Raw genomic sequence first — 23,756 nt, forward strand, 5'->3', positions numbered from 1 at the left:
GAGTGATCAGAAGGGGAATTTGAATGGCACATGAGTGATCAGAAGGGGTATTTGAATGGCACATGAGTGATCAGAAGGGGAATTTGAATGGCACATAGTGATCAGAAGGGGAATTTGAATGGCACAGTATTTGGTTCAGAACCTTTTTTTTCTAGATTTTCCTCTTTTAATATTGGGTGCGTCTTATATTCCGGAGCGTCTTATACGGCAAAATATACGGTACATAATGTGCATTGTCCACAATCCTACCCACCACTGCCTCACTATATACACTCACTGGCCAAATCTTTTAGTAAATCTGTTCAACTGCCTATATAATGCAAATATCTATTCAGCCAATCACATGGTGGCAACTCTGAATTTAGGCATGCAGATATTGTTGGGACGAACTGTTGAAATTAAAAATGAATATAGAAATGGGGACAAAATGTGATTTAAAGTTGACGCAAACCCAAAAATCAACACTTACCTTCAATCCTGCAGATCAGTTGATCCCTTGGGAGGTTTCTTCCATCAGGTCCCGCATCGTCCCAGTATCAATCTTCGGCCCGGCGTAGAGAGAGCGCCAGGTGCCAACATCTTCTCCTCTCTTCTTCCATGTTCATCTTCCTATGTCACCCACTGCACAGGTGCAAGATCGGGTCACTAAGATTGGGAAAAAACTTGACGATCCCACTGCGCATTTGTGACATCAACATTTTTTTTCCCTATTAAAGAGTTGTAAAGGGTTGTATACCCTTTCATGTAAAGTAAAAATTCTGAGTTTAGGTACGCTTTAAGTAACTCTTAACATGGGATGGTTGGTGGTGCCAGGTGGATTGGTCCGATCATATCAAGAACTGATCTGTTGGGATTTTCACACATGACCAGCTTTATTGTTTAAGGAGAACAGTCCAAAATAGATTAAAAGGAAAATACCCAATGAGTAGCAGTTATCTGGGTGAAAATGCCTTGTTGATGCCAAAGGTTAGAAGAGAATGGCCAGATGGGTTTGAGCTGGCAGTTATTCAAAAAGCCACTCAATACAACCAAGGTATGTAGAAGAGAATCTCTTAACCTCAAACCTTGAAGCATATGGGTTAGACCACACTGGGTGCCACTCCAGTCAGCTGTGAACAGACTCTTGAGGATACAATTCTCATGAGCTTACCAAAATTAGACAAGTAAATATTGGCAAACTTTGCCTGGTCTAATAAGAATTGATTTCTGCTGCAACATTGGGATGGCGGGGTCAGAATTTGGCACCAAAAACTGAAAAGTGAAAGAATGGATCCATCCTGCATTATATCAACAGGCTGGTTGGTTGGGGATATTTTCTTGACTTACTTTGGGTCCCTTAGTACCAATTAGGCATTGTTTAAATGCTTCAGCTTTCCTTTGTATTGTTGCTGAACATGTCTATCCCTTTATGACCACATTGTATCCATCTTTTGATAGCTACTTTCAGCAGAAAAACTCACAATGTCACAAAACTTGGATACCCTGAAACTAGTTTCTTGACCATGGCAGTGAGTTAGCAGCAACTGTGTTATGATGTCATGTCAATATGGACCAAAAACCCCAAAAATTGCAAAATCTTCGCAATGAAGAATTACGTCAGTTCTGATAGCAAAAGTTTTTTTTTCAGGGGGGGGGGCAGTGGTTGGTCCAATGTGCAACAATTGGTAGCAATGTGTACCTAATAAAGTGGCTGGTGAGTGTATGTGTATAATAATATAATTAATAATCCCCATTTATAATGTGCTGGCATATTAAGCAATGTTGTACATTCATTTCCTTAACTTTTGCTGTGTGTTTTAGTTCAGTTAACCACTGCTTATATATAACCAGAACATCAGTTTTGGGTACAGCAAACCTTTAGTGACATGGAATAGTTTTTCTTATTTCTGGCATGTAAGCAGTTAATACAGTTTTACTCTAATAGGCATGTTGGTGGGTGAGACTGAAGATACCATGCTCCACCATCTCCCACAATGCCTTGCAGTGTTGCCATGCACTGCCTGTGAGCTGCACACTCTGCATGTGTCAGGTTGAGCAGTTGTCACAGAAACAGAGCTTTAAATAATGCAATTACTGTGAAACGAGAAATCAGACTTGGAGACTGATACTACCTCACCCACCCAGCTCAGACAAGCATTTACTTTGCTCCTTAACTGTGAATTCTTTTTGTGTTCATGGTTCACGCAGAGACCAGCTGCCTGTTCATAAGAATGGTCCCTGAGTTTTTAAAGTTACCTGTAGGGACACAATTTAGGAGCTACCATTGCTGCCTTGGTTTTTTAAAGCTTCAGGGGTGCTAAGAGGTCTAAGAATAAGATGTAATAAGTATGTAGCCAGTAAAGTCTGAATTCTCCTCCATATTTGTTTCAGGTCCGGAATAGGCAAAATAGGGCCCGTCGAAGACATTAAAGAACAACTTCACCTATAATAAAGTTGTGCATGCCACCTAGTAACATTCTTAGCTGCCTCCCTGTTTAAGTGAACCGGGACCTTTAATAAGGACATGCAAAGACTCTATCCATTCCTATGGGTGAGCCTTATTCCACTAAAAGTGTGCAACTGGGCAGGGCCATAGGGGATGTTTTTTTTTTAAAAGGGTAACTAAAGGTGAAATTGTCTTTTTAATTATTAGGTTTGCAAAAGGCATAGAGAATTCAGTCCATCATTGTATAAAGTCCATCCACACAAGCAGGTGCACAGCATTGATCAGTTGACTTGGAGCATGGAGGTTGTATCTGGCTTACTGAACACCCACTTTTCAGGTCCTAGGCTCCTTCTCAGGTTTTTATATGATTGATACGACTCTCTGTTTATGGACATTTTTCTTGGTAGTGTAACAAGAAAAAAAAATCTGATTGTTACAGAATTGCAAACTCAAAGACAATCTTCTGACACTTAAAGACAATTTGACACTTTACAGAATGTCCTTGTGTACTCTATGGGTATATCCAATCCGTACATCTCTGTAGGATAAAGTGAGTCAGATGCAGAAGATTGTCTGATGACAGTGACTCTTCAACAGAGCAAAGAATGAACAGGTAAATAATAAAGATCTTTTCTTAAAAAAAAAAAAAGGACAGGTTCACTTTAAGTAAAACACATTCTAATGTAATCTCTTAAAAGTATGTATAGTTAATGTGAGTACTTTAGATGATTTAGCAAATGCTTTTGTATAAAATTGAACTGAGAAACACTGAAATAATCTTTCTGTATTGTTTTTTACAATTATATCCTATTGTCCTTTTGTTAAAGAATCTTTTGCTGTAACTACAGAAAAAGACGGATGTTATAGGATATTAGCCTAGGGTCCTAACTAGGTGAGGTTGCAGCTTTGTCCCCTCCTTCCCCAGAATCTTTGGGTGACCCTAATTAGATTGTTTGTTTTTTTATACTGACAATTAGGCTTTTTATGACGGAAAAGATCTGAAGAAAAATACTAGAAGATGGAAATGCGTGGACATTGCAGTGTTGGAGGGTGGCAGTTTGCAAGCTAAGTGTGCCTCGATGTTAAAATATTTTGCGTATATTATTATCCATTATTTATAAACCGCCAACATATTACACAGCACTTTACATAGTCCATAGTCATGTCACTAACTGTCCCTCAAAGGGGCTCACAATCTAATGTCTCTACTACAGTCATATGTCATTAACACAGTCCAAGGTCAATTTTTGGGGGAAGCCAAATAACAAAACTGCATGTTTTTGGAATGTGGGAGGAAACCAGAGTACCGAGAGGGTGCTTGGAGCAGACTGTGGGACCATCATTGCCTAATAACATGACTAATGTCTTTTAGGACAAATTTGAACTAAAAATTAGTCTGGCCTTGATTACTATGTACACCTGAGGGACAAATGTCTCTGGAAATTATCTTCCATGATCATTTCCAGTAACAGATGAATGAACATGTGCTGTAAACACAACTCAGTTCTGTTTTATGGAGATGGGGAAGACAAGCAAGCAGCACCCTGCTGTGCTCTCCTCTATCGACATATATAAAGGTTGTTTATTGATCAGTACTGGCGAGGGAGCACTATAGACAGATAATTATTTTGCCTAAAACGCTCATGACCACTCATCTTCATCTTGGACAAGAAAAACTGAATGTGTGTATGTAGCCTTGGGCATGAGACAATTTTCACTTATACTCAGATTGAGAAGTGATTATATATCCATAGACACAAATGGAGCCTGAGAGAATACAAAAATTTGAACTGAAAATATTACTGTACTTTTTAAAGTTACAACCTCAGGACTTTTATTCCTACTCCAGTCCAGTCCTGTGTCCAATGGTCAGTAAGAATACAATTTACATTGTTGGCTAGTGGGAAAATGGCACTCGTACAGATAGCCCAAAAAAGTAATTGGTGTCAGTAAAACTCAGAAGCCCAAACTGTTTATTGCTCAAGGAACCCCTGGCAACTTCTGAAGGAATCCTTATTCAGAAACACTGGGTTAGAGTCTCCATACTTGTTGTGTCTGTGGGAGATTTTCCACCACTTTCTGTCTCTGTGACCCAACAGAAAGTAACTTGATATTTCCTAATGGGATAAATGATGGTAACGAAAACCTGACAGATTGTACCCCATTCACCAGTCCATTTTAAAAGAGCTTTAAATTATAAAATAGAGCTTTTAATGTTGGTCAACTTTTTATGACAGGTTCTCCATAAAGATTTCTGGACCATTGGAGAGCCTACTACTTTCAAGTAAGCTAGAACTGACCCCATAGACTTGCATTGAGGGAAGGGAACAGTGATGCACCATCACTGGACAATACTACCAAGCCTGCAGTGTTTGCATAATGTGTATAATAATGAGCAAATGACTCTTTTAGCTACATACAGGTAGTCCCCAGGTTACATACGAGATAGGGACTGTAAGTTTGTTCTTAAGTTGAATTTGTATGTAAGTTGGAACAGGTACATTATTTTAATAAATGCAATTAGGATAGATGTTTGTCTCAACATATTATAAGGCAGCATGGTGTCAGTTACTGTATAACATCCTCACTGTGAGTTAATCACAAACAGAGCAAACAAAAAACTTTATGGAGCCTAGACATTCATCAACTTCTAGAGCAAGCTGATCTTTGATATGCAAAAAGAAACAACTGCAGAGTTTGGTCTGGGATCACTTGGGTGATCCAGCAACCTGGAATTAATTACTTAAAAAGCATTTGCTAATATATTTGCCAATATTTTTCAAATATTTTCAATTATGTATCAAATCCAATCCAGTTTTGCAGGATCACCCAGGTTCTCCCATAATAGTCTTCTTCTTCAGTCATGGAGAATGTTAATGCATCAGACCCAATATTGACAAATAGGCAAGGTTATTAATAAATATACTAAAACTGATTGGATAAGATTCACTCATGTATTTAATTTTTCTATTAAGAACAAATTTGTGTCCTGGTAATGACCTGCATGATCGGTAAATATCATCTGGTATGTCTTTTATTTTTCAGAAGATCACATGAATTATATTATTGGAATAATTATTTTATACACAGTGTATCTGCTGAAATGACTTTGATTTCCACTGTTCCCTATTTCTGGGTGTCTTGTGCTTTTACTGCCTGTAACTGATCTTCCTGTTTTTACTCACAGTCTTAGAAAGCTCAGTGAGCGGTATCTATGTTCCACAGCGCTCTGCACACTTACATAGGGGGTTGGGAACAGATGGGGCCCTTTAATAGCCATTTTCAAACAATATGGTGTTTAAGCTGTTTTATTGCCAACTGCAAGATTCATTGGGCCTCATATTAAGAAATGGAGGAATATGGAATGTGTTACTTACAGCAACTGGTCAGCTGCTTGCTCTTGTTTTCTTTGCTGAACTGGAAAAAAAAGACAGCTTAATAATAATAATATTAATAATTAATATTATTATTATTAATAATAATAATAATAATAAACAAGATTTATATAGCGCCAACATATTTTGCAGTGTTGTACAATACATAGGGCTTGCATATGACAGATAGATACAGACAGTGACACAAGAGGGAGAAGATGACCCTGCCCCGAAGAGCTTACAATCTAGGAGATGTAATTGTGAACACTGAGTGAAATCTATAGTATTTCGTAAAAATATAATTTCAGTCTTGTCCTGGATATTATTAGCCACTAGGCTACTCTGCCCCAAACCATTATTTGTTTTTGTTGAATGCTTTACGTATTGCATTCCAACACCTCACACGGACATTTTAAGTCCCCTTGTCCTTGCTAGATGGATATTTATCTGATCAGTTGGTGGATATCTTGATTGGCTATTTAAGGCTTGTGTATTACATGTGTGCATCACCCAATACAGAGGGCCCACCAGAGAGATAACACTGGGGAACTCATTTTTTGTTAAGTTAGATCTTACACTTGTTTTTTTACTAATTTTTGGGTGGTGAATATAGAAATACTAAAAAACCCCAGTTTTTTGCTATCACATCCAGTTTTTACGATACAGGGTACCCTCCATTTTTGCCATAAAACATACAAATTTTACATACAATGAAAAAATAATGAAATAATAACTTGAATGTACTGTTTATTTAAATTTTATTTTGTTAATACAAAGGATTTATCGTTACTCTGACATTTTTTTTAAAACATTTGAAAAATAATCAGGTAAGCAGTTAGGGTAAAAATTTATGCCTATAGCTTTTCCTGGAGTGTTCAGTGTTAGGACAATCCCTCCGGATGCTCCAACAATAGTCAGCCATCATATGTAGATCCCATCTACCCTGATACCGTCCTTCCATGACCTTCAAATCTTGGTGGAATTGTTCACCTTGCTCATCACGGACTATACCAAGGTTTTCCTGGGAAGTTAGTAAGATGGCTTTGCAGAAAATGCACCTTGATGCTCATATTGCAACCAAGCATTTTGTAGCTCTCCAAGAGTTTCTAGACAATTTCTGTGTAATTATTTGCCCGTGTTTTTCCAAAAAAATCCTTGTCAATAGCTTTAAATCATAACCAAGCATTCTTTTCTACTTCCGACATTGTCCTGATGAAATGTTCATCTTTGATGAGCTGCCGAATCTGTGGAACATCAAACACACCTGCCTTTATTTTTTCAAATGACAGACTAGGAAATACCAAAATGAGGTACTGAAACAGTCTCCTTCAGTTGGCAAAGCTTTAACGAACTGCTTCATCAGACCAAGTTTTATGTGCAGAGGCGGGAATATAATATTCTTTCTATCAACAAGTGGCTCATGTAGAATGTTTAGACCACCTAGTTTTAGGGCACATCATGGAGGCCAATTCCTTTCTACCCAATGCCTCTCATGAGCTCTGCTGTCCCACATGCACAGATAACAGGGATACTTGGTGTATCCACGTTGATGACCAAGAAAGAAGGACCAAGAATATTCTTCACAAAGAGAAACTGAATGGCCAATTGGGACTGACCCAAATATATTGCCATTGTGAAGGAGGACACACTTTAAGCTCCGTTTTGAGCTATCGATGAATAGTTGCCATTCAGTTGAGTCATAGATTTAAATTCCCAATTCCTCCATTGAAGCAGGTATGTTATGACAATTCAAAAAGCCACTGTCAGTTCTAAAGTATTGCAGAGATGCAATTTCTCTGGTTCGAAAGTACGATACGTTTGTTCCTTTTTCAAGTAAGTTTTTCTCTTGATGCTAGGCTTTCTGAAGCCTTCTTCAATAGTCCCAAATCACGTGCCAAATCACTTAACTCATGCTGATCCCTTATGTACAGAGTCCTCTTCAATTTCAAACATTTCATCATTGTTGTCACCTAGTTCACCATAATCATGTTCTTCAAGAGAGGGTAGTGTAACGAAAACCGGCACTGGGATTTCATCTGAATGAGCCACTGGGTGTATAGCCGATGGTAGACTAGGATACTTTGTTACATTGATTTTTCTTGTTATATCCTGAAGTTTTCACTATACAAAAGTAACAGCCACTGAAATGATCTCCTGCCTCTCTCCAAACCATAGGTATATCAAATGGCATCTTATCACGTGTTCCCTGTCCACATCCGTAAACCCTCGACACACTGTTTGCACACCTTATGAGGGGCCCAAGACTTATCATGATCACCAAGTTTAACTTTGAAATATGCCAAATAGGCTTGCTCTACAAATGTGCTGATGTTCACCCTTTGACTGGGTGACAATGGGTACAAATCCATGCTACAGTAATCACATAAATCTAAGCGGTAGAGAAAAAAACCTAATGTGATAGAAGAAAAGTAACTGCACTTTCAGAATCAGCATACCTATTTTAATGTATATAAGCTTAAAAATTGAAGTCAACAAACAATTTGTTCAAAATTGTTCCCCCAGTGTAATATACAGTACTCAGTATTATAAAAATCTGACATGGTGTACTTGTACCAATACAACAGTCACATCAAGCAATGCACTTGCTTCCAGTTAAAGACATCTTTTTATTTTAATATTTGTCCGTACAGGCTGATTTGTGAAATTGATACAAAGGAAAACCATGTCACACGCCTACAGGAACTAACTTTGTACTTTTATTTTCTCTTAGAAAATGAAACTTCCATTCTGTTTAAAACAAATATTTTTTGATGAATCACTTGTAATTTCCAGGGATCTGTAGAACAGTTGTGCCCCCACATGGATAGCTCCTCTCTCTTTGTAGAGGTCATTATGAAGGATGTTAACTTTTCATTTTTTACTTGTGACTGAGAATGCAAACCCTATAACTAAAGTGTGGATAGGTGCGTGCTGTAGTCCCCAAAATTTAGGACAAAATCAACCCATATGTCATTGGCTGCTAAAGGCAGCAGTAGCACCAAACTTACTTGTTCTCATTTCATTGAAGGGCACCACCATATTCTTCTTTCTCCTCTTCCTGAAGACAATCTTTGGCCATCTTGATTGGCCGTGCCAGGATAATGTAAATTCTTTTATTCCCAGCATGCGAAGGCGAAGGCGGGTATCCTTGCAACCAAAGCTGACACTGCACAAGCCAGATATCTGGAGCAATCAGACTAGTAGAAGGGATTCTTGCAGAAGGGACATCACCTGTCTTTTTCTGCAATAATGATCGATAATGAATTCTTAAACTTAGTTCTAACTTAAATCCAGTTCCATATGTGCAAGTTCTGTTGTCAGATATAATTTAGGGAAAATAGTTCCTATAATTATTTTATGTTACTGAAGCTTCATCGCTATTTTTTTTTTTTTTTTTTTATTCAGGGCATGTCATACGTGGTAATAATTGCAGATCCAGATGCCCCAAGCAGAGAGAACCCAATACGCAAATACTGGAGACACCTCTTGGTTGTTGATGTACCGGTGAGTACAAAAGGTAGCCAGAAGGAGAGACCTCATGAGAAATAACTGGTACTATTGGATATAATGGATTGTATAATATGATTGCCTTCCAAGTCACAAGACTGGTGTTTAGCAGCTGGACACTCAGACACCACCATTGTTACAAGAGGGCATGGAGCGTCGTCACTAGGGCTCTATATTACCCCCATGCCAACTGCTAAGCATTAATGGTTTGATATGGTAGGAAGGGGAGTAAGTCACTTGGTAAACGGATTATTTTCCTTGCTCCAAATTTTAGATGGAGTGATGGTGTAGCATGAAAATGTAAACTATAACGGGTCAGCTTAATAGTGTACCTATTGCTTTAATCTTTATAGGCAAATTCACATTTAATCTGAGGAGAGAAGGATTAAACTACAATAATTTATCCTCAGTTTTCTTTTAGTCCCTTATTTCTGGACTTTTAGGGAGAACTACAGCATAAAAAATGTTTAATCACTTTTTTGAACAATTTTAACACAACTTGATGTATAACATACTGTCATTTTTTCTTTCTGCACCTTAAGATTATCAGGCTATAGATGGTAAAAAAATGTCCACCTTTTCAGTTGAGCTTCATGAAAGCGGGGCTCCTTTAAGATGAATTGATTGAGCTGTTAAAGCATGCTGAAAAAAGCGTACAGTGCTGGACAAGACCAGCGTGTGCTAAGGTTATGTACACACGTTAGATTTTTGTCTTTGGAAACAATCTTTCACAATCATTCCCAAATACAAATAACTGAAAGATGAACAAACGAGCACTGTACATACAGCGTTATTCTGTTCTTTGGAGAGGGGAGGGGGAGAATGAGCGAATGCCACCCGGCTGTGCTCTCCTCCCTTTACTTTCATTGCTGCTGTTCGTCTTCAGACGTCCAGGACTTCAGACGTTCAGGACGGATCTATGAACGACATTGATCAGCATTTGTACCTGCAGCTTGCATCGCCCGAGAATCATCTGAAGTGTGTACAAAGCCATAGATCACTCTATTGATGATAAAAGTATGTTACCTGGCAGGGTATGAGGGAAACTGATTTAAAGACAATTGTATCAAAGGCACAGTTGTCTTTTAAAATTACCAATATTGGTTTCCTGATGTGTTGGATAGAATCACTGGCTTACAGGAAGAGAACGGTTGGGTCAGAGTTTGCTACTAAGTATTGTGGTATCCATCTTTCTGTTTCTTGTGAAAAACCTATAGACCACGTGGCCAACTTTCATCCACTTTTAAAAAAGCTCATAACCCTGGGTAGCTGAACTATTGGATGTGTATCTTAAGATGCCTAAAGGTTGTTTTTCAGACATTTTGGTAAGGCAAGTGTGTTTACAGGCAAAGGCAAGCAGCATGATCTTGGTGAAACTGCTGATTTAAAGATTTCTTTTCCTAACACCATTTTCTAACACAATATACTTTGGACTGAACTTGCAGCTTGTTGTGACATAACACAGGCTAAGTCTAACCAACCTCTATAACTTCAGGTATTGTACAGCAATATATTTTCAAAATTCCAATCAGTGAATGGAAAGAAAGGCCTTCACATGTCCCGTCTGCATGCAATTGTAGGGCATCGTGCTGTATTAACAGAAACCGTAAAGCTTTAAGGGTTAAATTAAGTTTAGAATTGTCTCCTGAAATGTACGGAGATGGATAAATAAATAAGCCAGCAGCAATGCAACACCAATGTGTGAAATGTTGTACATATGAGAAGCAGTCTGTAGTGAAAATGCAGCTTGTAAAACCTGCTACTTTCATATATCTGCCCTGGTATTATCAGGCCAGCTTCCAAATATAGCTTCTATTATCACAGCATGTATGTCTACAGTAACAGCTGAAACACAATTATTTCAGACACAAAGAACACTGAAATATTAAAGACAATAAAAGTATAATTTGTAGCAGATGTAGTATGTAAAAAACTTAAAGGGGGTGTGAAGAGCATAGAACATGAGATTCCTTTGCTTGTTTACATTACATAAGTTCTTCATATCCAGCTACTAATTATTGCCGCTTCCAATTCAGCTGACCTGCTAACTACTTGTTGTTTCTTCCCGGCATATTACCAGCAAAGCAGCTCCTCCCAGCTCAGGTTAATGAGCTATTATATAGCTAGACTCTAAGGTGACATAGGAAGAAAAAAAAACTGTGTGTTTTCAGGTATTAGCAACAAGAGATTGTAGTCTGGTAAATTATTTTCTCTGCCTTTTGAATACCACAGGATTTTTTAGGGTGAACATTCTTCTCACTAAATCAGTGTAAATTCCCACATCACAGATGCTAGGATTCAGGAGCACAGAATGGCTAAGGAGTTTTGTTGCCCCCTTTTGCAAGGATACTGTAGGTGCTTTGGATAGATTGTAGAAGTGCCAATCCACCTGGGATTCTTAGACCCCTAAAGAGCCCCTTTATAGATGCCTTCAACTTGGATGGACACCATTAGAAAGGGGTCTACTAGCAGGGAATTTATTGGAATTGGGCATGATCATTGGGCCAGCAGACTAGTCATAAGTGCTTCTCTGTAAGCGATGTCTCAAAGGTCAGTGTGCAATTTATTTTTACAGTAGAATCCAGTGCTGACAGAGGTCTTCAATGAACGGACTGACATCTATTCCCCTGACTGATGTCAAGGTCCTCTGACATCCCCTGACTTCTGATGCTTTCACTTGTTAACCCCACTGGGAAACCCAAAGGTGTTCACCATTGATCCTCGAAACTGGATTCTAAAGCACTGTCAATTTTCTCAGCAAACATCTTCCCCATTCAGCAAGAGAACATCAGGACCTTTTTGCTTTCTCAGAACAGGTCATGAGTCTTATTTTTTCTCCTCAAACAAGGCTTCAGCTTCCCTTATGTTTCTTAGAAAACAAGAGTAGGTGTGCCTTTTGAGCATTTTAGCAGAAAATGTAGGACAACAGGGTAATTTGGGCGATCTCCTTGAAGAACAATGCATTCACTTTCTGTCCCCTGTGTTGGTGGGGGTTTTCCCAATGTATAGCAAGATGAAAAGATTCTCCACCTGTACACATTGCATAGCTTGTGACAACATTGATGCACAATTCTGTTGCCCCAACTTTAGATTGTAAAAAACCTCCACAGGACTTACCGGTAATCCCTTTTCTGCTCTTTCAAAAACAACTATTTATATAGTAAAATATATGAATGAAAAGTGGTTCACCTACCAAAGCATTTGTTCAGCCGGCCCTGTGCTTTCTCTGTCACTTTGCACAGCCGGACAGGTGATAAGATAACTTTACATTTGCAGTTTCCTATGTCACCTGCCTTCTTTATGGGCGTCTGCCTGGCTTTGTGGTGTGCTAGAATCACAGGATTGGTTGAACAGAAAAAATTACAAGATTAGCTAAACAGAATTACAAATCCTTTTTGGCATAATTTACATGGATTTGTGTTGATAGGAATATGTAGCTTGCTTTAAGGTGCATTATGCTTGCCCTCACAATCGGGCAATAATCTGAGACCATTCAGAGGTTATTGGCAGGTGCACTTGATCTCCCTTTGACCTGCTTCAAGCTGCTTTTCAACTCCCATTATTTGCATTACAGGATGGAATTTCACAAACCAAACCCAGATTTAAAGAAATGTTTGTTGACGTTCTGAGCCACATATATGCTATTAGTGGGGTATCTGCTTGTGCTTAAAAACATGCTTTCTCTTGCAACCATTTTGTTCCAAGATAAAACTAAATACCATCCAGGAACAGAAGTTGCATACTTAATGACACATGGTGGAGATTGCAGATTGCTGGGATAGAACATACTTCAGGCTTGGCGGCGTCTTGCTTTGTGAATGTGATCACTGCTGAATTATATCCAGGAGTTTTATCTCCAGTGTCAGAGGCCAGTGTCTGTGCTTATGTCGCTCCACATTACAGCAGAGCTGTGGTGGTAGGCTTGGAGAGCAGATATTCCAGAATTATTATGTCCCATATGCAGGAGCAAATCTCTCATCACTAACCTGACTCATCCCAAAAGCTGAAGTCTCACTGCAGTTACCAAGGGAACCATCAGGATAAGTGATGTGGAGAGTGGGGAGTGCGCAAGGGTAACGGAGGGCTTGGAGAGGCAGCCGAGGAAAACAGTACTACATCGTAATATTAAAGTCATACAACTGTGCAAAGCTTTCCCATTATTGGCCAAAAGATGACTTACTGTGCAGGTTGTTTCAGGGGCCTGGAGAAAGTGCGAGTGACACTGCAGTTGTTTGACTGTCAAAAGTCTCTGCTAGTTAGTAATTTTGATTCACTGGCTGTAGAATTTTCTGTGAAGCAAAAAATTAATATTATTATTATTACACAGTATTTATATAGCGCCATCATATTACACAGCACTGTACAAAGTCGATAGTCATGTCACTATCAATCTAATGTCCCTACGATAGTCATATGTCTTAATGTAGTCTAAGGTCAATTTTGGGGGGAAGCCAATTACCCTTACTGCATGTTTTTGGGAGGAAACCCAAATACCCGGAGGAAACCCACACAGACACTGGAAGAACCTGCAAACTCTACGCAGATAGCGTCCTGGCTGAGATTCGAACCTGGGACCTAGCGCTACAAAGGCCAGAGTTTTAGTCCCTGAGCCACCATGCTGCCAGATCAAAGTGTATTTGTGCAAGACAACATTTGGCTTGTGATCTAAATAATATAGGGGTTAACTAATAAGACATAATTGGAGGAAAACTGTTGGTTAGAAATATTTTTAAGCATGCAAACATTTTTATATGGAAAATTTAGCAAAATAGTAAATATAGGAATAGAAGAATCCATTGTTAGAACTTGTGTCCTGAAGGATCACTAAAATACTGATGCTGGATCTGTTGTTGTTGCGTCTGATAAGATTGGCCTTTTAATGGAAGCCTAAGTTGGGTCACAGGACTTGGTTCCGGTTTCTGTGACTGGCAAACTCTTAATGTGTTCTTGTGACAGCTTGTGTTTCTTTCCTTTCACATTTCATTGCACTCCTCTGTCCTCTCCCCTCTCTCCCTGTATGCTGCTTTCCCCTTTCTCTGTCTCCCACGCCTGGTCTTCCTCCTGTTTCTGTTCAATGTCTGAGTGGGAGATCCCTTCTCACACGTGGCCCAGGAGTGGGTGCTGATGAGAGAACTTCCTCAAGATCCAGCTCATCATTATTACGCACTGCCCTGTACAGCTTACACTTTCACAACCCTGACATGCTGTATTACTCAGGCATTATATAGTATAGTAAAAGGATATTTTACATGTAATATGGTCCGAGTATAATATACAGGTAGTCCCCGGGTTACATACAAGATAGGGACTGTAGGTTTGTTCTTAAGTTGAATTTGTATGTAATTCAGAACAGGTACATTATTTTAATAAATGCAATAAGGAAAGATGTTTGTCTTAACATATCATAGGCAGCATGTTGTCAGTTACCGTAAAAAATCCTCACTGTGAGTTAAACACAAACAAAGTAACAAAAAAACAAAACTTTATGGAGCCTAGACATTCATTAACTTCTGGAGCAATCTGTGCTTTGATATGCAAAAAAGAAACAACTGCAGAGTTTGTCTTGGTCATTAAATAGTTATATGATGTTTCAGAAGAGCTCAGTCCTTACAATCACCCACAAGCTCAGTGGTGTTTAGCAAAAGATTTCTTTTGCAAGTCATGTAAACCGCCCCCTCCCCTCATCAAGCCTCTGTCCTGCACAGAACAAGCAGGGAAGCCCCGTTTGTATCTAGGAGTCGTCCATATGTCAGATGTCTTTACCTCGGGGACTACCTGTAATACCATTCTGATGCTTAATGTTTTACACTTGTGCCTTGGAGTTATGCATCCATTTTGCTCTACCTTTGGCATAGCATTAGATTTCCTATTGCACTGCTGGACATCATAAAAAAAGACAAATACTAGCAAATACTAATAAACAAAACACAACTTGACCCCATTTATGCATGTAAAGGGCGGAATACCCAAACATATCTTACCCCTTTTTTTGTCCATTTTTTGTTTCATTTTTTCTCTTAGTTCCAAAATGCCTTGCACAGCACTGTGCAGCTCATGCCTAGTTCATTTGTCTCATTTAATGATGGCAGTATCTGATGTCAATCACTAGAGGTGCACAGATATTCGGTGGAAGGTCACCTCACTAAATGCTAGCAAACAAACCAAGCAGGTCTGTTCTTCAACACATAAGCTTGTAATGTCTGGCAGAAGTGTGCATACTTGCTTCTGCTTGGAAAGGCAAAACAATAGAGACACTTTAACAAGGTAATCCATTATTTCATGTTTTTTAATATTATGTTTTAGATATGGTCTATGGATTCTATGGGAGGAAGTAGAGCGAGTCATGTTCCCGAATACCCCAAAATACCAGGTTCTTAAAGGGTAAAGGCTTTAGAACTGAAGTGCTGAAGTCATTTTTTTAAAATACAGTAATTATGTTTGCATCATGTCATTCTATTTAGGTACACACTGTATATATATGCAGAAGACCTTTGCACTATGCAGCAAAGTAGTTTCACCATCGTGGGGCTTTCCCACATGGCCACCCACACAGCAAGTGTCAGGGATCCCCTGCATGAACCATATATTTTTCTCTGCCCCCGTCATCACACTTTCTCCCACACTTCTGCTTTTCTATGACTCTTCACTGGCTTGCTGTTGTGACACTGGCAATATGCGGTACATACGTTGATATATCTCCATAAACCTCTAACACATATTCATAAGCGTGCAGGGATCATGCAGCAAGATGATAGCAATTAAAATTTTCTTTTTTTTAATAGAAAATCTGCTACTGTCTGATATACAGTATTCATAACATAGCTCACAACAGCCAGAGCTGGAATAGGGAAGTCTGTGCTTTTCAACATTCATGATGCAAATATGTCTTGTGTGCTTGACCTTTTAGTGTTAAAGTGCACCACCAAGAAAATACACTAAAACTGATACCATTAAAGTGAAACAGACAAAGCATACATCCTATAAGTTCAATTGAATCCTGTTCCTAATTCAACCAAAGTTTGGAAAGCAAGTCCATCAGAAAACAAGAAACTTTGATGTATTGTGTCTAATAGGTATAAACAGATCTTTGAATAATGTCCTGCAAATCATTCTTCGTTTCTTGCCAGTACAAGAGCATTCCAGTTTCCAACATGCTGTTTCTAGGGAATGCAAATTGTCCTTATAGTATGTGTACTATAGGAAAATGCAGCTGAATGAATAGATGAATTACACACCAGGGAACCATCTCTTACTGTTATGCAGCTCATCTAGTAGTATGATTTTTTTCTATAGTAATAAAGAATAATCAGTTTGATTTGCGCTGCTGAGAGAGACAGACCCAAGTGATTAGTAAGGTGGTAATCAATTTAGTGGCATATAAGACACTGATTTGGTTAAACTGACAGCCCTTGTTGGCACACAGGCAATGGTTGTGCTTTACTGTTGCATCCCTCTATGTAAGCCTGTTCGTCTGATGAGACTGGAAAGACTGGGGCGGATGAAGACCTGCTTTCACTAGAAATTTCCATAGTAACTAATATTGCACAGGAATAATGAATATTAATGTACAATGTGTAAGTATGTAAGGCAACCAAAATACATACAGAGGAGCTGGTTCATCTGACAAAAGAGTTTTAGTTTGGAGATTTACACCGGCCTGCCACACTGCACAGCCAGCTTTGTGACCTGACTATTCTCTACTGCAGTTAGGTAATACAGCTTGGTCACTTTGTGGTTTTACAGTGACAGGCCAGTAACAAGCTGATCCGGCACACTCCCATTACTTAAAGTTTATACCTAGCAAAATACTCTCCATTGTTTTGCCAAACTTACATGGACCTAGATAGATGTTCAGCCTCTCGGTCATCTAAGTTTGGTAGGATTGTAATCATTAAAATTAATAGCTTAATCCACTCGATCTTTTGTCCCTCTTCAGAGCAAAGTTATCTTTGAGTAAACAAAGGAAAGAGAATCCATAAAACTACTCTATATGCACCTTGAACTAAGGGTGGCTTGGAAGTCCCCAGTGGTCACCTTTATCACTAAGTAGTACAGTATGATCACTTAGCTTAGTAAACTAATTATCAATTTCAGTGAGTGGAAGTAAAGGCCCTCACTCTCTACCCTACTTCAATTTAAACATATAAAGAGCAAAAGATGCATAGTATACACTCTATCGTTCCTACAAAAACTTTCCTACGTGGGGGGGTCTGCAAAACTAAATATGAGGTGGGATATAGAGGACTATTGTGGCATATAACTTTTCCGAGGACTACCATATTACTTCCCTAGTTAATTCCAAAAAAAAAAAACTATGCTACGATGGTATTACGTAGGATTGGTCGATGACTTTGTTTTCTGGGTTGTAGTCAATGGGGAACAATGGAGCATGTTTGGAGCCTTAAGGTGAGCTGGCTTTGGATAAAAATCTATAAACTAACTTTCTCTGTTACCTCTCTGTCTCATGCAAGGGACCTTTTCAAAAGGACTGATTCACGTCTACCCAAATATCTCTCTCTATCCAATATTTCTTGGTGGCTCACATCTCTTTGGTGGCTCACATCACTATCGCAAAATTGTGGAAATTAGTCCAACTCTGGACCCAGGTAAATCCAAACTTCATTGGATAAATAATAAAAAAACAACATGCATTCCTAATAATAAACATACTTTTTTTTTTTTTTTTAAAACATGGAACCCATAGATCAATTACCTGTCTACTGGACAATACCCATAGCTCAATAGGTTCTTATCCTTTTCCTTTCTATCCATTTTTCTCTCCCTACTTGTAATTTTACTTACTTGTAATTCTTCATTTACTCCCATCCCCCCAGCTCTGTCTTTTCTGATGTCTTGTGAATGAGTTGTTTTTTTTACGCTAGTTTTTTTTTTTTTCACTGTTATGGTTATATTTATACTACATATGTTTATATTGCAATGATGATTGACTGTCCTATTATCCTATGGCTGTGCTAAATATTTGCCCTTTTAATAAACAAAAGAACCCCATTGGTTATGTATTTTCCTTTTCAATATGTTCAGTGTGTTTTGCATGATATTTTGAATTCTTTTAAAATTCAAACATGTAGCCAACAACATTATTTCAGAAGGTTTGGACATTATTTATATGTTGAATGGCAACAATCTTGCTTTAATTTTTTTTTCCAGGCACTCTTCCTAAATTGGAGTGTAAATGCATTCACCAACTATTACAAGAGTTCCCTGCGGATCCTGCAATTAGAAATTATGGATGGAATTTTAGAATACTATAGTAATAACATTCAGGTTCAGGGCCAGTCAGTCCTTGACAAAAAAGAATCACTCTATTTGTAGTTAAATTCCCTTGCAGTGGAAATATTGAATGTAAACTGTTAAATCCCTTGCCAGGCGTCCAAAGTTTTCTTTCTTTGGGACTTTCAAAGCTCAATTTTCATCTTGGGAGGATTATACCACACATTGATATAGCATAGAGCACACCATATAGATATCTGTAGATATACATACTTATACTACCCAAGGTGGTTTAATCTAAACACACAGTTCTACTTTCATGAATTTTAAGTGGTGATAAATCTGCAGTTGCATTAATGAATATTATGAATTATATAAATGAATACACCATGTCCACTTTTTGTCATTTGTGTTTTACATATTACTTTCACCTTATCTTTAACCTACTGTTTGCTGTTCAAATGAGATGAAATGGTTTTCAATTTCCTTCAGTCTTCAAGGAACACTTCCTTTTTCACTGACTGTGGGTCAGAAAGCCAATGTTTCAGGGCCTTGCAGGATCCCTTCATCAGTGGGACATTGATATGTAATTCATAGATACACTGGGGGAATGTACATAACCACCTGGGGGAAGGAAGCAAGTTATTTGTAGGATTAACAGGTGAAAATATACCAGGTAAAAACATCACCAGCCTGAAAACAGCTGCACTTTTTTTTTTAATGCAAATGTAGAAAATTAAAACATTGTAGAAAATCCAGATTTGCACCAATTGATATTTTAAAGCTAAGATTCTGGCCTAAAAATCTTTATTTTAATATTACAAGCTATCTAAGGCAACGTACGCATGTGCAATAATTGTCGTTGGAAAGGATTTTTCACATCCTTTTCAATGACAAAAGACTGCATAATGCATGAACGAGCGCTGTACATACAGCACCATTCTGGCATATGGAGAGGGTGGGGAAGAACGATGGAGCAGTACCTTGCTGCGCTCTCTCCTCTTCACAAACTTCATGATCGTTCATGGCTCCTCCAGGACGGATCCATGAACGAGGAGTGCTGTACACACGCCAGATTCTCATCCAACATGAGAATCATCTGACGTAAAGTAAAGATCTGGTAATATTAATTCTGGGTATTTGGATAGGGTTTGTAAGAGGAGTGCAGAAGAATAGTATTAAATTGTGTGCAATGATGACACAATGAATTGCCTGGTACTGCTAGTGAACCGCTAGTGAAAAGCAGGATCTGGACTCTCCATCATTTGTTTTGTCTTAGATTTTGCATTAAAAATGCTTCTCTTGATTTTAGCACTGCATCTTATATATAAAAGTATACCTCATCTAATAATTTACGTTTTTATTTAGGGTGAGGATCTTAAAAGGGGGGATATTCTCGCAGGGACAATTTTATCAGGTAAGTTTGGGTGTTCAAAGTAAATTTTTTAACCAGGCTATGGACAGACGAAGCTTTAAATATGCTTTACAAGCAGTAATTGAGATTTTAATCATGACCAATGTAGCTGCTGGTACTGTGGAGCAATGTATCCTCATTTTCTTCACTGGACAAGTATTAGGCCAGCTCTGCTTGCTCTGCTCCCCCACCTAGCAGTGACTCGGGAGTTTAGCTTACTCTGCTTTCTTTAGCAGCAGTGATCTGGCAATCTAACTTAATATTTCCTAGATAAAATCCTGCACATGTATGTTAACCAAGCCGTTTCATTGTCGCTATACACTTCTTATACCCAACCATAGGGCCTTATTGTGCCCCTGAATATAGAATTTTGTGTCTTACTTCAGTGAGGAAATCCTATTCCTAATGCTGGTTTTAATTAGTTAAATGGTTTAGGGTTTTGTTTTTGCTGTTGGTCTTTAACTATTGATCTTTAACAATAAATCTTGCTACAATATTTTAAATAACGTACAGGTAAATTTTAAGGGGTCTGGGGAAGCAGAAATTGATTTGTATTGGGACTGTCATGGCAGTGAGAAGCAGAAGTAATGGCAGAAGCCTGCTTGCTAATTCTGGCCATATCCTGTATAATGTCCACAGTCTCTGACCAATTTGTTGTAGCAAGACCCAGATACTATGGGTTCTGTTTTTTTTTTTAAGGTGGTTATTGCTATATGCAATACAATGTAGTATATTATTTCACACAATGTCTGCATTTTGGTAAAAGACTTCTGTTCACTTTAAGTTGGTTTTGCATTCCTATTAAAGTCTATGACTATGCAAAACCCACTTGAAGGAGGTCAACTGCAGGTCATATGAAATCTGAAAAATCTCAGAAGCATATTAATATGATGCCATCAACACAATATGTTGACACAGGTCCCAATGTCGTAGAGAAATTATGTGATAAATGTAGAGATTGGTTACATGACAGGTCACCCATCTTTCATTGATTCATTCATTGTTATGATTGGCTCTTTGATTGAAGCATGTAATACACATTGGTGTGCTATATAGTCTTTCTGCCTATACAGAACAGTTTAAGTATAGAATGATACTAAAATGGAAGTTGTTTTAGTAGGAAGTTTTTTTTCATTGTAATAAAGTTCTTGCTGATTATACTTGTCTTTTCCTCACCAGAGTACAGCGCTCCGTCTCCTCCTAAACGCACTGGTTATCACAGATATCAAACTTTTGTCTACATGCAGCACCCAGGCACCACACCTAAACTACTTCCTGAGGAAAAGCAATCATTGGGTATGTTATTCAGCAGAAAAGATAAGGATAGAATAAGTGTCAAAAATGTTATTGCCCACACAAACTACGTATACAAACTGGGCAGTGTTAGGTTAAGGTGCGTACACACTTCCAATTTTTATCGTTCAAAACGAACGATCGATTGGGCAAAAAATCGTTCGTAAAAAAGTAACCAACGACGCCGACGAACGAGGAAAGTCGTTGGAAACGAACGACCGGACCGGCGGATCGGATTGGACGACGATCGTTGAACATCGTTCGTGTGTACGGTCGTTCGTTGATCGTCCATGATCTGAGCATGCGTAATGAACGAACGAACGTTCGTTCACTTTCCTGTCGTGCACATAGTTCCTCTATCGCTCAAACGATCGTATCTATTGTGTGTACAATATCTACGAACGATCGTGTCGTTATCTCTATGTGCAGGATCGGTGCTATACGATCGTTCGTAGATATCGTGCAGGATCGTTCGTCGTTCGTTTTCCAACGATAATAATTGGAAGTGTGTACGTAGCTTTAGCCGTACCTGGATTGATGTGAATTCAATTAACTTTGAATTTGATTGACTTGATTGATATCAATTTCAACCATCAATCAAAAATCAGTCGATCATACTATAACACAGTACAGTCAATGCATGATCAGTTCTTTGGTATCCATTATTTTTACCTGATTCAAATTTAGGCAGTACAGTGGCTCAGAGTTTAGCACTCTGGCCTTTGCAGTGTTAGGTCCCAGGTTTGTGTGGGTTTCCTGCTTGACTCCAGTTTCCTCCCACATTCCTAAAACATGCAGTTTGGTTAATTGGTTTACCCCCAAATTTGACCTTAAACTGTAATAAAGACATATGACTATGGTAGGGACATCAGATATACTGTATGTATATACTGATAATAATAATAATGCAAATAAATCACTAGATATATTTTTACTAAGTCTCTACAAATACAATATCCAAAATTCAGTTATTCAGTAATCAAATGAGAGGTTTCAAAAACCCCTCAAAAACTTGTTCAATTGATGGAAAACATTTGACCTGACAATCAAGGTTCTTTCGATTCTTTGCTCAATTTTAATAATTTTGCTTGATCTACTTTAAAAATGTCAAAAAAATTATCAATTTACAGACATTCAATACAGCGATAAGATGAATTGCTCAATTGAACAGTAAAACTAACTTGTATATAGTCAATATAGTTGTAATCATTGTGACATGGGGTCACGTTGTAAGGATGAGCCCCCTTCCTATAATAATGGCCCTTGCCACCATTGGGAGGAGATGGAGCTCTGGTTTTGCAGCATTGCGAGATTGGGTGACGTAGCAAGAGGAACGGAGGAGAAGATTGAAGATGGTGCAACCTGGAGCTTCCTCAGCGCCAGGACAAAGAAGAATTCTAGGATGACACGGGACCAGATCGAGGGAAGGTCCAGTGCCATCGAAGGATCTGCAGGATCAAGGTAAGTGTGATTTTTTTTTTTTCACTTTAGTTCCGGTTTAAGTTGAGCTTAGGTTGTTGTAAAGTAAGGTTTGGCTAATATTTGTAATATAAGTGGAGCTTAAAGAGGAAATAAAGGTGCTGTCCCTTTTGCCATAATCCCCTTTACCTGCCTGATCACTCCAGAGAACTATCACTTAACTACGCATGCAAGATACCCTGAAATCCCGGCTTCCCCTTCCCATGCCAGGAATGAATTAACTCCCAGAAGAGTTATGTTATCCAGACCTGGCCAATCAACATGACCATAGATCGTCTACAGGAAGAGAAGAAAGAAGATGTCGGCGTACCCTGACATGACAGAATGGGGACAGGTGAGTATCACGGGTTAGTTCCACTTTAAGTATAAGTGAAGTTGAATGCATGACTCTCCCAAATTACCAATTCGCGACTGGGAAAAACTCATTATTACCCACCTAGTCAGCATCCTTGCCAGATTTAGAGGTGCCACAATACTTGTCCAGGCCAGATGAATAATATGTAATGGAAATTGATCCCTTCTGTAATTGTTTTAAATAATTAACAGACAAATCTTTCCTTCTTCTTATTTACAGTTTACAAGTTTGTCAGATCTAAAACATTGTCAGCTGAGAAATTAGGGACATGGGATATGAGAAATTTGCTAAATCCCATTGTTTTTTATGTTTCTCTGTGTGTACAAAACAAAACAGTGCGATAATCTTTCACTTTTAATCTAGCATGGTAAATTGTATTGGAACAATCTCATGATGAAGAGGTGATAGAGCAATTCTGTGGGGATTGTTTGAGGGTTTTGTAGGGACAAAAGAATTGCAGCCTTAATAGCTCACACCTACTCATGTGCAGCCCCATTAATCTCCTGTGTCCTTTTTATGATATTAATTGAACTTTTTTGAAAATTGCAGAAATGGCAGAAAATGTGAGGTCCGTAGCAGCCACTTTACCCCTCTTTCTAGGTGATAGAATATTAACCCATGCTGCTGGTATAGATCAAGGTAGATCAGTTGTGCTCATTCATCATATTGGGCTGCAAA

The 23,756-nt window shown here is 38.5% G+C and overlaps 1 protein-coding gene across 1 annotated transcript in view; it reads left to right on the forward strand.

The window, feature by feature from the left end:
- The window catches only part of PEBP4 (phosphatidylethanolamine binding protein 4), a 40,180-nt gene that overhangs the window by 13,796 nt on the left and 2,628 nt on the right, over nucleotides 1–23,756 (forward strand). The window contains exons 4-6 of the mRNA XM_072399820.1: nucleotides 9,205–9,303; nucleotides 19,906–19,954; nucleotides 21,131–21,247. Coding sequence (XP_072255921.1) covers nucleotides 9,205–9,303; nucleotides 19,906–19,954; nucleotides 21,131–21,247 — 265 coding nt within the window. The remainder of the gene's footprint in view (nucleotides 1–9,204; nucleotides 9,304–19,905; nucleotides 19,955–21,130; nucleotides 21,248–23,756) is intronic.

The sequence above is a fragment of the Pyxicephalus adspersus genome, chromosome 2 (assembly GCF_032062135.1).
Source record: "Pyxicephalus adspersus chromosome 2, UCB_Pads_2.0, whole genome shotgun sequence".
Taxonomy (NCBI): Eukaryota; Metazoa; Chordata; class Amphibia; order Anura; family Pyxicephalidae; genus Pyxicephalus; species Pyxicephalus adspersus.